This window comes from Triturus cristatus, chromosome 5_1 (assembly GCF_964204655.1).
Source record: "Triturus cristatus chromosome 5_1, aTriCri1.1, whole genome shotgun sequence".
Classification (NCBI taxonomy): domain Eukaryota; kingdom Metazoa; phylum Chordata; class Amphibia; order Caudata; family Salamandridae; genus Triturus; species Triturus cristatus.
Genome location: NC_140587.1, coordinates 95,818,846 through 95,830,936, shown reverse-complemented (window position 1 = coordinate 95,830,936; position 12,091 = coordinate 95,818,846). Strand labels below are relative to the sequence as shown.

Below are 12,091 nucleotides of genomic sequence, written 5' to 3'. Positions count from 1 at the left end.
ACAGGCAGTCATTAGGTGTCCCTCAGGACCTCTTTTGGCTTCATAAGGTACTGCACCCTGAAACATGGATAGGGAAAGGATATTGTGCAGCGGTGAGAGCTGCCAACTGGGGAGCTGCGGATCCGTGTACGAGTCAGCTCAACATCCTATGATAATGGACTGGTCCTTTAATTTCCTCCCAAGCGCCTGGAGAGCTGCCCTGGATAAATGAAAGCTATTCATTTAAAATAAGGATAATAATTCAAAGCCAACAATTTAAAATAAGGATAAGAAATCAATGCAGCGATCTTGGAGGTGGGGGTAGGCAAGCAGTGTTGGTTGAGGGGATTGGGCGGGAAGTGATTAAATGAGGGCACTGCACTGCAAATCATGTAAAATGGCAAAATGAGAGTTTTGGTTTCAGAAGGGGGGTGGGGGAACTGACTGAAGTTTCATTGCACTAGTAAACTGAGCACTTTACTAGTGAAGAAGCAGGCCAACTAAAAAAGAGTTCTCTCAAAGTATAAATAACCTGAACAGTAAGAACACATGTAACAGGGACAGTCCTCCTAGGATGATGCAGAATTCCAAAAGGAGGGACTACTAAGTGTTTTCACCAATGAAAAGCCAGCATTTCTAAAGGACAGCAAAAGGAACCAATGTAAAAGATGGGTGATATTTGAAGGCCATATCCTAGATACAGCATATCTCTTCGAGGCAGCTCATGCAGTGCCTGCGCTGCCTTGGCGAAACCTAAAAATAAGCAGCTGAAAGATGGGCAGTTGACCTTTGCGAATGATCTACTGAGCATGAACACAGTGCCATGTTTTTGGTAACGTTTAATCCGTTTAGCTGAAACACATTTTTTGGGTTAAAATCTACAGATTATACAGCAGATGAATTATGTGGCAAATGCAGCAATTATATAATTAAGTGAAAAGGGCAGCGGGCGTTGAATTTCATAAATCCAGTGGTCCTGAGTATGGGGAATGGCAGATATCTGGTCTCCTGGTTCAATAAAGCAGTAGTGGAACTTTTGGGCATACCTCTCCTCCCACTTAGGGGCACATGGGAAACACCGCTAGGGCGTGGGTTCAGTAACATGATTGGCAATATATATCAATCAGCATTTGTATAGCGCAGCACTGTCAACCGTAAGGGTTTCTGGGCGCTCTGAGGGGGGGCAGGTCTTGATTTTCCTTTTGATGTCCGCCAGCGAGGACGCTATTCGGAGGTGGCGGGGCAGTTTGTTCCAGGTCCCGACGGTGAGGTAGGAAAAGGAGCGCCCCCCCCCCCCCCGCAGCAGCTGCGTTGGATGTGGCATGTGTGCGCGGGCGAACGAGGCGTATGTGTCTTGCGGGGTAGGTGGAAACTTAGTCGAAGGTTGATTTAGGATGGTCCCTGGTTGTGTAGATCTTTGTATGCGTGCATGAGGAACTTGAACTGTCGCCTCTTCTGGATGGGTAGCCAGTGAAGGTTTCTCAGGTGAGGAGTGATGCTGGTCCGTGTGGTTAGGTTCAGGATGGTTATGGCTGCAGTGTTCTGAATGGTCTATAGGTTTCTGAGGAGCTAGGTGGAAACAGTCTTTCTGGTGCTGGCTGGAATCCACCTGTAAATTCTGTGTAGCATGTGGAGGGTTTGGAAGCAGGAGGAGGCAGCTGCATTGACCTGTTGCTTTATGGTCTGTTGGCTGTGAGGATGATGCCTAGGTTGGTGTGGTTGGCATGGTCTCAGGGCTGTGGTTGGCATGAAATTTGGATTGTGAGGCATCGAGATGGTGGTTTTCTTCCAACTATTCGGTGAGCCGTTGGTTGATGGCCTTTCTCAAGGACTTTGGCTGGATAGGGGAACAAGGAGATCGGGCGTTAACTTTTTAGGTCACTGGGGTCAGCCAAGGGTTTCTTTAGGAATGGTTGGACCGCTGGGGGGCTGAAAGCGAGGGTGCCTCTGTAGTCGGAAGTTGAGGTGTTCCATGAGAGGCGTTTGTCAGTGGTGACGATACATCGAATGGTTTCCTTAAAGATTAGAACGATGCCTCCGCCGTTTTGTTGGTGTTGTCTCGGTGTATCATCTTGTAGCCATCGGGGGAGGTGGGGTTCGATGAAGGGCTGAGCCACGTTTTGGTTATGAAGGCTACGTAGGGGGTAAGGGTGATGATGGTGTCTCAGATTTCCATGGCGTGTTTGCAGAGGGAGCGGGCATTGAGCCTTACCTGTCCACTAAAGGTCTCCTATAATTCAAGCTTGATATATACAATTTAACATGTTAAGAAGAACTTCCCTCACTCAGCAGAAAATAAACTAGATCATTCCGACCCCCTCTTTAGGAAACCCACATTGCTGTGAAATGCACACAGGCTTCAGACCCATGCTATAGGACTGCCCTTCAGGAAGTGGCTTTGAAATTTGTTTTGACTTTCATAATAGGTGACAGAGATCACCCTAGCTTGAAAGAACCTTAAACCTTTCTGGCTACTAGTTGTAGGAAAATTGTGATTGATTTGGTAGATGCAGATAGTCTCACACTACACAGAAAAAAAGACTGTGATTGAGGAAAGGGCCTATGGCACAACGATGGAATAAAATTTTAGTTATTCAAGATAATAATAAAGAGGAACCATAGATGTCCCTTCTTTACGAACACAAGTGTCATTAATGAAAGCCTTATGATTGTATAGGTAAACTATATATATCCTCTGAGTGGGATACAGAGCAAAATAAATGTTAATTTGGTGTACCTATACAGTGAATCTGCGTAAGTCAATCCCCTGAGAAAATCAATTGAATAGGTAATAAAATATTTTCACGTGCTATTCCTGATTAATCACTATGGGCCACTCAGAGGGAAGATGGAGTGGTGGGATGTAAATGTTTTTGCTGTATACAGTTTCTAGTTTGATCTTTTAAAGATCAGATATGGCATATGGAATAATGTGGGATACATTTTCAAATGTGACTGTGATTTAAGCCCCTTGCTTGCAATAAAGTGTGAGTCTTAAATACAAGGCTGGCCTTTAATGTACCTGTACGTATGATGATAAGGGATTGCAATAAATGAAATCAATTAAATATTGTAAAATTAAAAAGTGAAGCAAGCTGTAAGGACTCACATTCCCATCATATAAAGAACACTCTTAGCCCTGCACTCAAGTGTGCTGTTCTCCCTTGGCCCAACCCACCCATCGTCTTCCATTCATGTACATGAGAATGGTGACAAACAACTTTGACAAACTGAGCTAAATCAATTACCTTGAATTCTTTAGAAATACCTGCATCCATATGTGACATGGTACTTCATTAGTTATACATGTTGTACTTCTCTCTTTGCATACCAGTTGGTGAAACCATACACAAGTCTCATCACTCCAGACCAATGCAGATATGCATACTCGTACACTCTTTTTGAGAAATTGCGGAAATTAATATTTTTGTGCATAAGTGAACACTAGATGCCTTTTAATCACTCATTTACATTTGATTTTCTTCTCTTTCAGAGCCTGAAAGGTTGCTAATGAAGAGACCTGCTGTGCAACAGTAATCACTTACAATGCAGCACGCCATCCGCAGCAACAGTAGTCAAACAAGAATCGTACCACAGCAAAGAGTGTGAGCAAACACTTGAAGATCACATCTGTATACACATCAGACCTGTTGTGGGGAAATCCCATGCCACGTTAACCTGTACCCCCAGCTTGAAAAAGTTCACAAGTTAGAGAATATCTCTAAATACTTGATCGATGGAAAACAATCACAGATGATGGCTTTGTTATATCAAAGCATCTATACTGTGGCGAAAACTCAGATGGACTGCATGGAAAGTGTCACTTTTAGTTCAAATATATTCAAGCACCAAAGGATACAGCTTCCAAATAGACAGTACCAATGTACAGAGTGTAAAAAGAACTTCACGCGCAAGTCATCTTTATTAAATCATCAAAGAATCCACACTGGTGAGAAACCGTACCAGTGTACGGACTGTGGGCAAAGCTTCATTCAAAAATCCGATCTGGGGAAGCATCAAAGAATCCATACTGGGGAAAAACCGTACCAGTGTACGGACTGTGGGAAAAGCTTCACTAACAAGTCCTCTTTGTTAAATCATCAAAGAATCCATACAGGGGAGAAACCACACCAGTGTACAGACTGTGGGAAAAGCTTCACTCAAAAGTCAGATCTGGGGAAGCATCAAAGAATCCATACTGGGGAAAAACCGTACCCATGTACGGACTGTGGGAAAAGCTTCACTCACAAGTCAGATCTGGGGAAGCATCAAAGAATCCATACTGGGGAGAAACCATACCAGTGCACAGAGTGCAAGAAAACCTTCACTGAAAAGTCAGGTCTGGTGAAGCATCAAAGAGTCCATACTGGGGAGAAACCATACCAGTGTACGGACTGTGGGAAGAGCTTCTCTGAAAAGGCATATCTGGGGAGGCATCACAGAATCCATACAGGGGAGAAACCATACAAATGCACAGAGTGCCCGAAAAGCTTCACTAATCAACATGTTTTGTTATATCATCAAAGGATCCATTCTGAGGAGAAACCATACAAATGTAAAATGTGTGATAAGAGCTTCAGTCAACCCTCACATCTTTCCCGGCATCGTAGAATTCATACTGGAGAGAAACCATACAAATGTACAGAGTGTGAAAAATGCTTCAGTCAACGCAGTAATCTATACTCTCATCAGAGGATCCATACTGGGGAAAAACCATATCAATGTCCGGAGTGCCAAAAAAGCTTCTCTTTGCTGTCAAATCTAGTACTACATCACAGAATCCATACTGGGGAGAAACCGTACCAATGTACGGAGTGTGAGAAATGCTTCACTAATCAATCAAGTTTAATAAGTCATTCAAAAATTCATACTGGGGTGAAATCAAACAAATGCACAGAGAGTGACAAAAGCTTCAGTCTACTCTCTCATCTCCAATCGCATCAGAGAATTCATACTGGTAAGCAACCATACCAATGTACAGAGTGCCCGAAAAGCTTCAGTCAAAACTCTGAACTCTGTAAACATCAAATGACCCATATTAGGAAGAAGCCTTATCAGTGTTCCGAGTGTGAGAGAACTTTTGTTCGAAGGTCACATCTGGTTCATCATCAGAGAATCCATACTGGGGAGAAACCATACCAGTGTACTGAGTGCACGAAAAACTTCAGTCTATGCTCAAGTCTTTATAGGCATCAGAGAATCCATACTGGGGAGAAACCATACCAGTGTACTGAGTGCACTCAAAGCTTCAGTCTACGCTCCAGTCTTTATAGGCATCAAAGAATCCATACTGGGGATAAATCACCCTAATGTAGTGAGTGCGAGAAAAGCTTCACTCACACATCAGCTGTGGATTGTCATTAGAGAATCCATCTTCACATCTGTACAGGCATCAATTGATCCATAGTGGAAAAACCACACTGGGGATTGCAAAATCAGCTACACTAGGAGAACAGCTTTATTAAAACATCAAATCCCTTCATACTTCTGGGAATTGTCCAATTGTTTCAAAGTTGGGAAGGGATTATGCAGTTGTCAGCCCCAAGATAAGATCAGAGGATGGATTTAGGGCATAAATCATGGTTTAAAAAGACCAACTGCAACCTAAATTTACCCTAAGAGATTAGTAAAGCAGAATTTGAACATAGCTGTGCCCAACTCAAAAAAAGTCGCTCCCACCCATAGGGAGATTTCTCTATCAATTTGCAAGATTTGTATTCCTTTGAGTAAGATGCCTGTATGATGATTGATAAATTTACAAAGTCTAACTCCACATAGAACTATATCCAGGGTCACTTGAATTATGCGGCATGGAGGGGCATATAACTATGCAGCACGGCTGAGTAAATTATGAACAAGAAAAAACAAATTATGCATCTTAAAGGCACATTTTGTAATAGTATTACTTAATTAAATTGTAATTTTTAAACACATTCTGGGCCAAGGCTTTCCGGGAGCCATGCACGCTAAATTCATTAACTCCTATGCTTATGATTGCCCAGAATTACTAACCCAAATAATATCACTCTACTCCCCTCTCAATCACAAACAATTAAATGCTGAGGTAACCATAATCTCATCCTCTGAAAACGTGGGGAGGGGAACCTTGATGATAGAATAAGGCAATGGAAGCACTGGCACTATTAGACATTATGTAACAATACAACTTTATAGGTCTGTGGAGAGTTAGACATCAATATTTCAGAAAACAAATATTTCACTACACTTTTCAAGGTTTCTCTTCTAGGATGAACTTCTGAATTGGTAATAAGGATGTCATTGGCTGGACCAAATCGCTCTGACCTTTGCCCAGGATACTAGACACTGTCCGAACACTCTCCTGATAAACTCACTGTGTCAATTTCATGTGACTGGCATACACAAAATTATGGCATCTGTAGCCCATGACCCTCTTACGCACAGTATTGAGAGTGGAAATTTGAGAGGTAATAAAGACTTATTTTGAAATCAATAACACTCAGTTTTCACAAATGCAATCTTAAGAGAAGCCTACATACCAGTGACATGTGGCAAAAACACCGCCAATGGTCATCGAATAGTTAAATCGTACTAAATAGACTCACTAAACTACAAAGGGTAATCAAGGCACTTGAATCATTATACCAGATGTTGTACACTAGTGGACATATATGCTAAACTCAAAGAATTTAGAGAAGAAGCTGACAGACATTACATTTCTGTGGAAATATAAGGCTTTAAAGCTATGCGGAAGGGGAACCCCAAGGCCATCCATTAGAGGTGAGAATAAGACCATAGTCAGCAGTCTCTCATATTGTTCAGATTGCTTCCAGTGAGGGACAGCTACTACACCGTCTCAAGATATTCTACACATATTTACCAAATATCAATAAGAAATACTTAGACAAAGCCACATTAGCGTGGCTGTAGCTAGACGAGCTCACAACATTATGTCAACCTGTCACACCTGCAGAAATTAAAAGTGTGGACAAAACTGTGAGGAATGGTAGTGCTAGCACGTGGTCGCCTAGAAAATTTGCACATTAGTGGTGAGCCCGGGTTGAGGGGGGCTTGTTAACCTCAAAGTCTATGAGGTAATCTGTCACAGAGACCAGAGTCAAAACAGCATTTCAAAATACAGTCAATAAAAAGGACTGACTCAAAAAGAGAGTTTGAGATCAGAAATGTATGAAATCGCATATTTGTTTATTACAGTTTAAGATACAAGACATAAATTAGAAAAATACACATGTAGTAGTAATTCTTATTTAAGTTACAGAAAATCGTATTCCTTTAAAACCATTGTTTACAAGAAAGCAGTGAATCAGGGAAAATAGATTGTCTCAGAGATTGTCTCAGATATGCAGTAAATCCGTAGAAAATCAGACTGTATCCCTTGTGAGCTCGTAAAACTGTCCAAAGAAATCTGGCCAGCCCTCAAATTTGATGGTTTCTATACCTTATTTCAGCATACAAAAAATATGGAAACTGCAGTGATCATGGTATGATCATTTTACAACAAATTATAATTTTAGTTTTTTGTTTACCAGGACATAACCCTGTTGTATTTGCACTAACCCACTACATGATTTGCCCCTTAAAAACCTAATGCCACCAGGAGGAGTCTGAACAAACTGGTTACATAAGCAACAGAAAATAATTGTGAATGACTGCAACACAGTGTGCAAGCAGGAAGACACTTAAAAGGAAACGAAAGGCTTCCTCTAGTGAGATCTTCAAGAACAATGTCATACAAAATAAACAGAGTACATCTTGCTAGTATTAAACGAGAAATATAAACAGAATGAATGTCATGATACTGTAGCAATTTTGGCAAAAAACCTAGTTTAGTCTAAGCCACAAAACACATTAAAACACATTTTAATGGTTTTGTTTCAATTGCAATATCTCCATGTTAATGCACATGTGTGGGTTCAAGTGAGGAGTAATCAATGTTAAAGCAAATGCATTGCCAAATGTAGAAAAATTCATCAGGAAGTGAGAGCATCCCTATCAGAATTTATAAAGAGCGTATAAAAGAGTTTGTCCCGATACTACTAGCTGTATATGAGGAGGCATATTCTGCAAGGAAGCTCCCATACTCTATGCAAGAGGCCATCATAATAATTGCACTGTTAAAACCAAGCAAGTCGCCAGAAAGTTGTGATTTGTACCGACCCCTATCTTTCATAAATGTGGACGAGATCTTGACGAAAATACTGGCCAATGGATTACTACCCTAAATGCTCAACTTAAATCAAATCAATTTTGATTCAGCCCTGGAACGTCTATGGCAGATAACCTACGCACATTATTTTCTGTCACTCATCAAATGAATAGGGATACAGCAGCAGTAGCCATCTTCCAAGATGCACCTAAGAGATTTGACACTTGAGTGCCATTCCGGTTTGCTGTGATTGAAAGGTTGTGGGTGGGAATAGGTAAAGCAATGCTGAGTTGTCTTAGATTAATATACTCCGACCTGAAAGTCAGAATTAATGTGAACTGGGGCATGGCCAAATCCATAGCAATTGCCAGAGGGACACTGCCCATTACTCCCACTACTGGTTGCTTTATAAGTAGAGCCATTGACTAGTATACTCCGAGATTATCACCAGACGCATGGTATAAAATTTGGAAAATTCTCCAATCCACAAACCTAAACCCTATTATAGGTGCAATCATATGTTGTGGGGGATGGTCTGGGTCAAAATCAGTGATGATACCACTAACAAATACTACAAACCAGCAAGTACTGGATTTTCCGCTTAAATGGCAGACTGATTATTTAAGATACTTGGACATATTATATAACTAAGAATAGACCCTAATCTGAAAGCAAATTATGGTAACTGTGTCAACCACTTAACCTTGTTGCTAGAGTAGTGGATTAAACTATCCATATCAGTAGCTGGCAGAGTGGCACTGATGGCGATGGTTCAGCTACTAAAACTATGATATCACTTTCAGAATATCCCCATGCCTCTAATGAGAGCGCTCCTTATGTAACTTAGAACAATCATGGTTAAATTTGCATGGCCAGGTGGGCAGGCAGTGAGTCAGCTGGACAAAATAGCAGTTGCCATATGAATAGCAGAGGTGCCATCCCCGCCACCTTTTGGACATAAGGAGTATTTTTCAGGCAGAGCAAAGAGCAGCCTGGCAGACACTTTGTTTTCAGGTCTGGCAGCCATGAGTAAGACTTCTGGCTGGCTGAGCTGAACTTTGCCAGGCTGAAGATGTGACAGCTCCCATGGGCTTAAACTCCTCAGCTCGGCAAAGAGCCTTGAGGGCCTTCCCCTCATGGTAAAATAGCTTAATATCTAGGGAATCCAGTTTTAAGGCCCAAAATGCCCAGGTCCTACTGTCTATCATTGACACCTCAGAGTGGGGTGGGACCAGCAACTCTAACTGAACCCATCCCAATCTGTCAAGACTAGACACGGTGGGCAGAGTGACTGAGATTACTCCCCAATATCCCAGTACTTTATAACCCCCAGTTTGCGGTTTAGTGCAAAACAGTACTAATAAAACAATTGGAAAAAAATAGCAATCATGGGGAGTTGTTTGTAAATAAAATGCTTTAAGTCATACCAGGAATACTTGGGTGTGACTGCTGGCTCTTCTCTTGATATGTTAACATACCATACATTGTGAAATGCTGCTAGAGAAGTTTTCCATCAATACCTGATGAGCCTTTGGAGTGGGAGTTGATCACCTTGTTACTTGCGAGCCCTCAGTCAAATTAATCACTAAGATGGGCAATGTAGTGAAGTGAATTATGGGAGCAGATATAAGATATTTGTAGCACAGTGGTCTTTTTCACTGTCAGCAGACAAAGGAAATCTCTCCCAGTGGGAACTTGTTATCTCATAGTTGCTTCTATTAAGAACAAGGTTATGGATTATGTTTGTACTGGATGGCCCAGAGAAGGAAATTAACCACTAAGAACAGCGTATTATAGTAAGGTACAATCCACATTGGTGCTTTAGAATGGATTGTTTAATGATGTACACTTTAGAGAAGGGAACGATGGGTACAGATAACAAAAAAAGTAGGACTAAGTGGTCTCAAGATTTGGGAGTTAATATATTGGAAGCTCAGTGGTCTTTTTGTTGTCACCAAACCATAGAAATCTCTCCCATTGGGAAATTGTTATAGCTAAAGGTGCATTTGCAAAGAACAATGTTTTGGATTATGTTTGGCCCAGCGAAATAAATTAACCACTAGGACTAGAGAATTACACAGCAAAGTACAATCAGAATTGACGCTTTTGAGTGGATTGTTGTTTCATGATGATAAATTGATTCCGCCTTGTGTGGTTAGAATGATATTGATTAACATTAATCATGAAAGAAATTTAGACATGACTTTGAACAAAAAGTGATTATTTGAGAGTCTATGTGGCATGTGATTGATAGAAAATTGGAAAGATGGGTCGAGAAGCGTAGTGTATGTATCGGCAGTAGCAACGGTTTGCAACCCAGGATGGCAGCAGCTGGTTTTCCTGGAAGTACACAAATTGGTCGCACACTGCTCGTCACACCAGCAAGTTGCCCCAAAGGACTGTGGTAAATGAAGTGGCGACGGCGGGTACGCCTATGCCACGATGTGTAAAGAGAACAGTATGTGTTGCATTTAGCCATCCCTGGACACGTGTTTCGAGGTAGTTGCCTCTCGTCAGCAGGGAGTAGGACAGTGTAAAGGGGTGCCGTGTGGACTGCCAAAATGTAATTAAAAACAGGTCAAGTACCTCTCATGGCGCGCAGGTGCAGATCCAAGGCTCGTCAGCCCGTTAGCTCAAGGGAGCCGTAATAACTTGTACACAAATTGGTCGCACACTGCTCGTCACACCAGCAAGTTGCCCCAAAGGACTGTGGTAAATGAAGTGGCGACGGCGGGTACGCCTATGCCACGATGTGTAAAGAGAACAGTATGTGTTGCATTTAGCCATCCCTGGACACGTGTTTCGAGGTAGTTGCCTCTCGTCAGCAGGGAGTAGGACAGTGTAAAGGGGTGCCGTGTGGACTGCCAAAATGTAATTAAAAACAGGTCAAGTACCTCTCATGGCGCGCAGGTGCAGATCCAAGGCTCGTCAGCCCGTTAGCTCAAGGGAGCCGTAATAACTTGTACACAAATTGGTCGCACACTGCTCGTCACACCAGCAAGTTGCCCCAAAGGACTGTGGTAAATGAAGTGGCGACGGCGGGTACGCCTATGCCACGATGTGTAAAGAGAACAGTATGTGTTGCATTTAGCCATCCCTGGACACGTGTTTCGAGGTAGTTGCCTCTCGTCAGCAGGGAGTAGGACAGTGTAAAGGGGTGCCGTGTGGACTGCCAAAATGTAATTAAAAACAGGTCAAGTACCTCTCATGGCGCGCAGGTGCAGATCCAAGGCTCGTCAGCCCGTTAGCTCAAGGGAGCCGTAATAACTTGTACACAAATTGGTCGCACACTGCTCGTCACACCAGCAAGTTGCCCCAAAGGACTGTGGTAAATGAAGTGGCGACGGTGGGTACGCCTATGCCACGATGTGTAAAGAGAACAGTATGTGTTGCATTTAGCCATCCCTGGACACGTGTTTCGAGGTAGTTGCCTCTCGTCAGCAGGGAGTAGGACAGTGTAAAGGGGTGCCGTGTGGACTGCCAAAATGTAATTAAAAACAGGTCAAGTACCTCTCATGGCGCGCAGGTGCAGATCCAAGGCTCGTCAGCCCGTTAGCTCAAGGGAGCCGTAATAACTTGTACACAAATTGGTCGCACACTGCTCGTCACACCAGCAAGTTGCCCCAAAGGACTGTGGTAAATGAAGTGGCGACGGCGGGTACGCCTATGCCACGATGTGTAAAGAGAACAGTATGTGTTGCATTTAGCCATCCCTGGACACGTGTTTCGAGGTAGTTGCCTCTTGTCAGCAGGGAGTAGGACAGTGTAAAGGGGTGCCGTGTGGACTGCCAAAATGTAATTAAAAACAGGTCAAGTACCTCTCATGGCGCGCAGGTGCAGATCCAAGGCTCGTCAGCCCGTTAGCTCAAGGGAGCCGTAATAACTTGTACACAAATTGGTCGCACACTGCTCGTCACACCAGCAAGTTGCCCCAAAGGACTGTGGTAAATAAAGTGGCGACGGCGG

The 12,091-nt window shown here is 42.7% G+C and overlaps 1 protein-coding gene across 1 annotated transcript; it reads left to right on the top strand.

The window, feature by feature from the left end:
• The first annotated feature begins 3,501 nt into the window (after nucleotides 1–3,501).
• On the top strand, nucleotides 3,502–6,400 carry LOC146830302 (uncharacterized). The gene has a single exon (XM_085604492.1). It carries the CDS (start codon nucleotides 3,733–3,735, stop codon nucleotides 5,287–5,289), a length of 1,557 nt encoding a protein of 518 aa, XP_085460618.1. The 5' UTR covers nucleotides 3,502–3,732; the 3' UTR covers nucleotides 5,290–6,400.
• Nucleotides 6,401–12,091: the final 5,691 nt, after the last annotated feature.

Excerpts from the sequence above, each read along its gene's own strand:
- LOC146830302 (XM_085604492.1), top strand. The coding sequence starts at position 3,733 with ATGATGGCTTTGTTATATCAAAGCATCTATACTGTGGCGAAAACTCAG.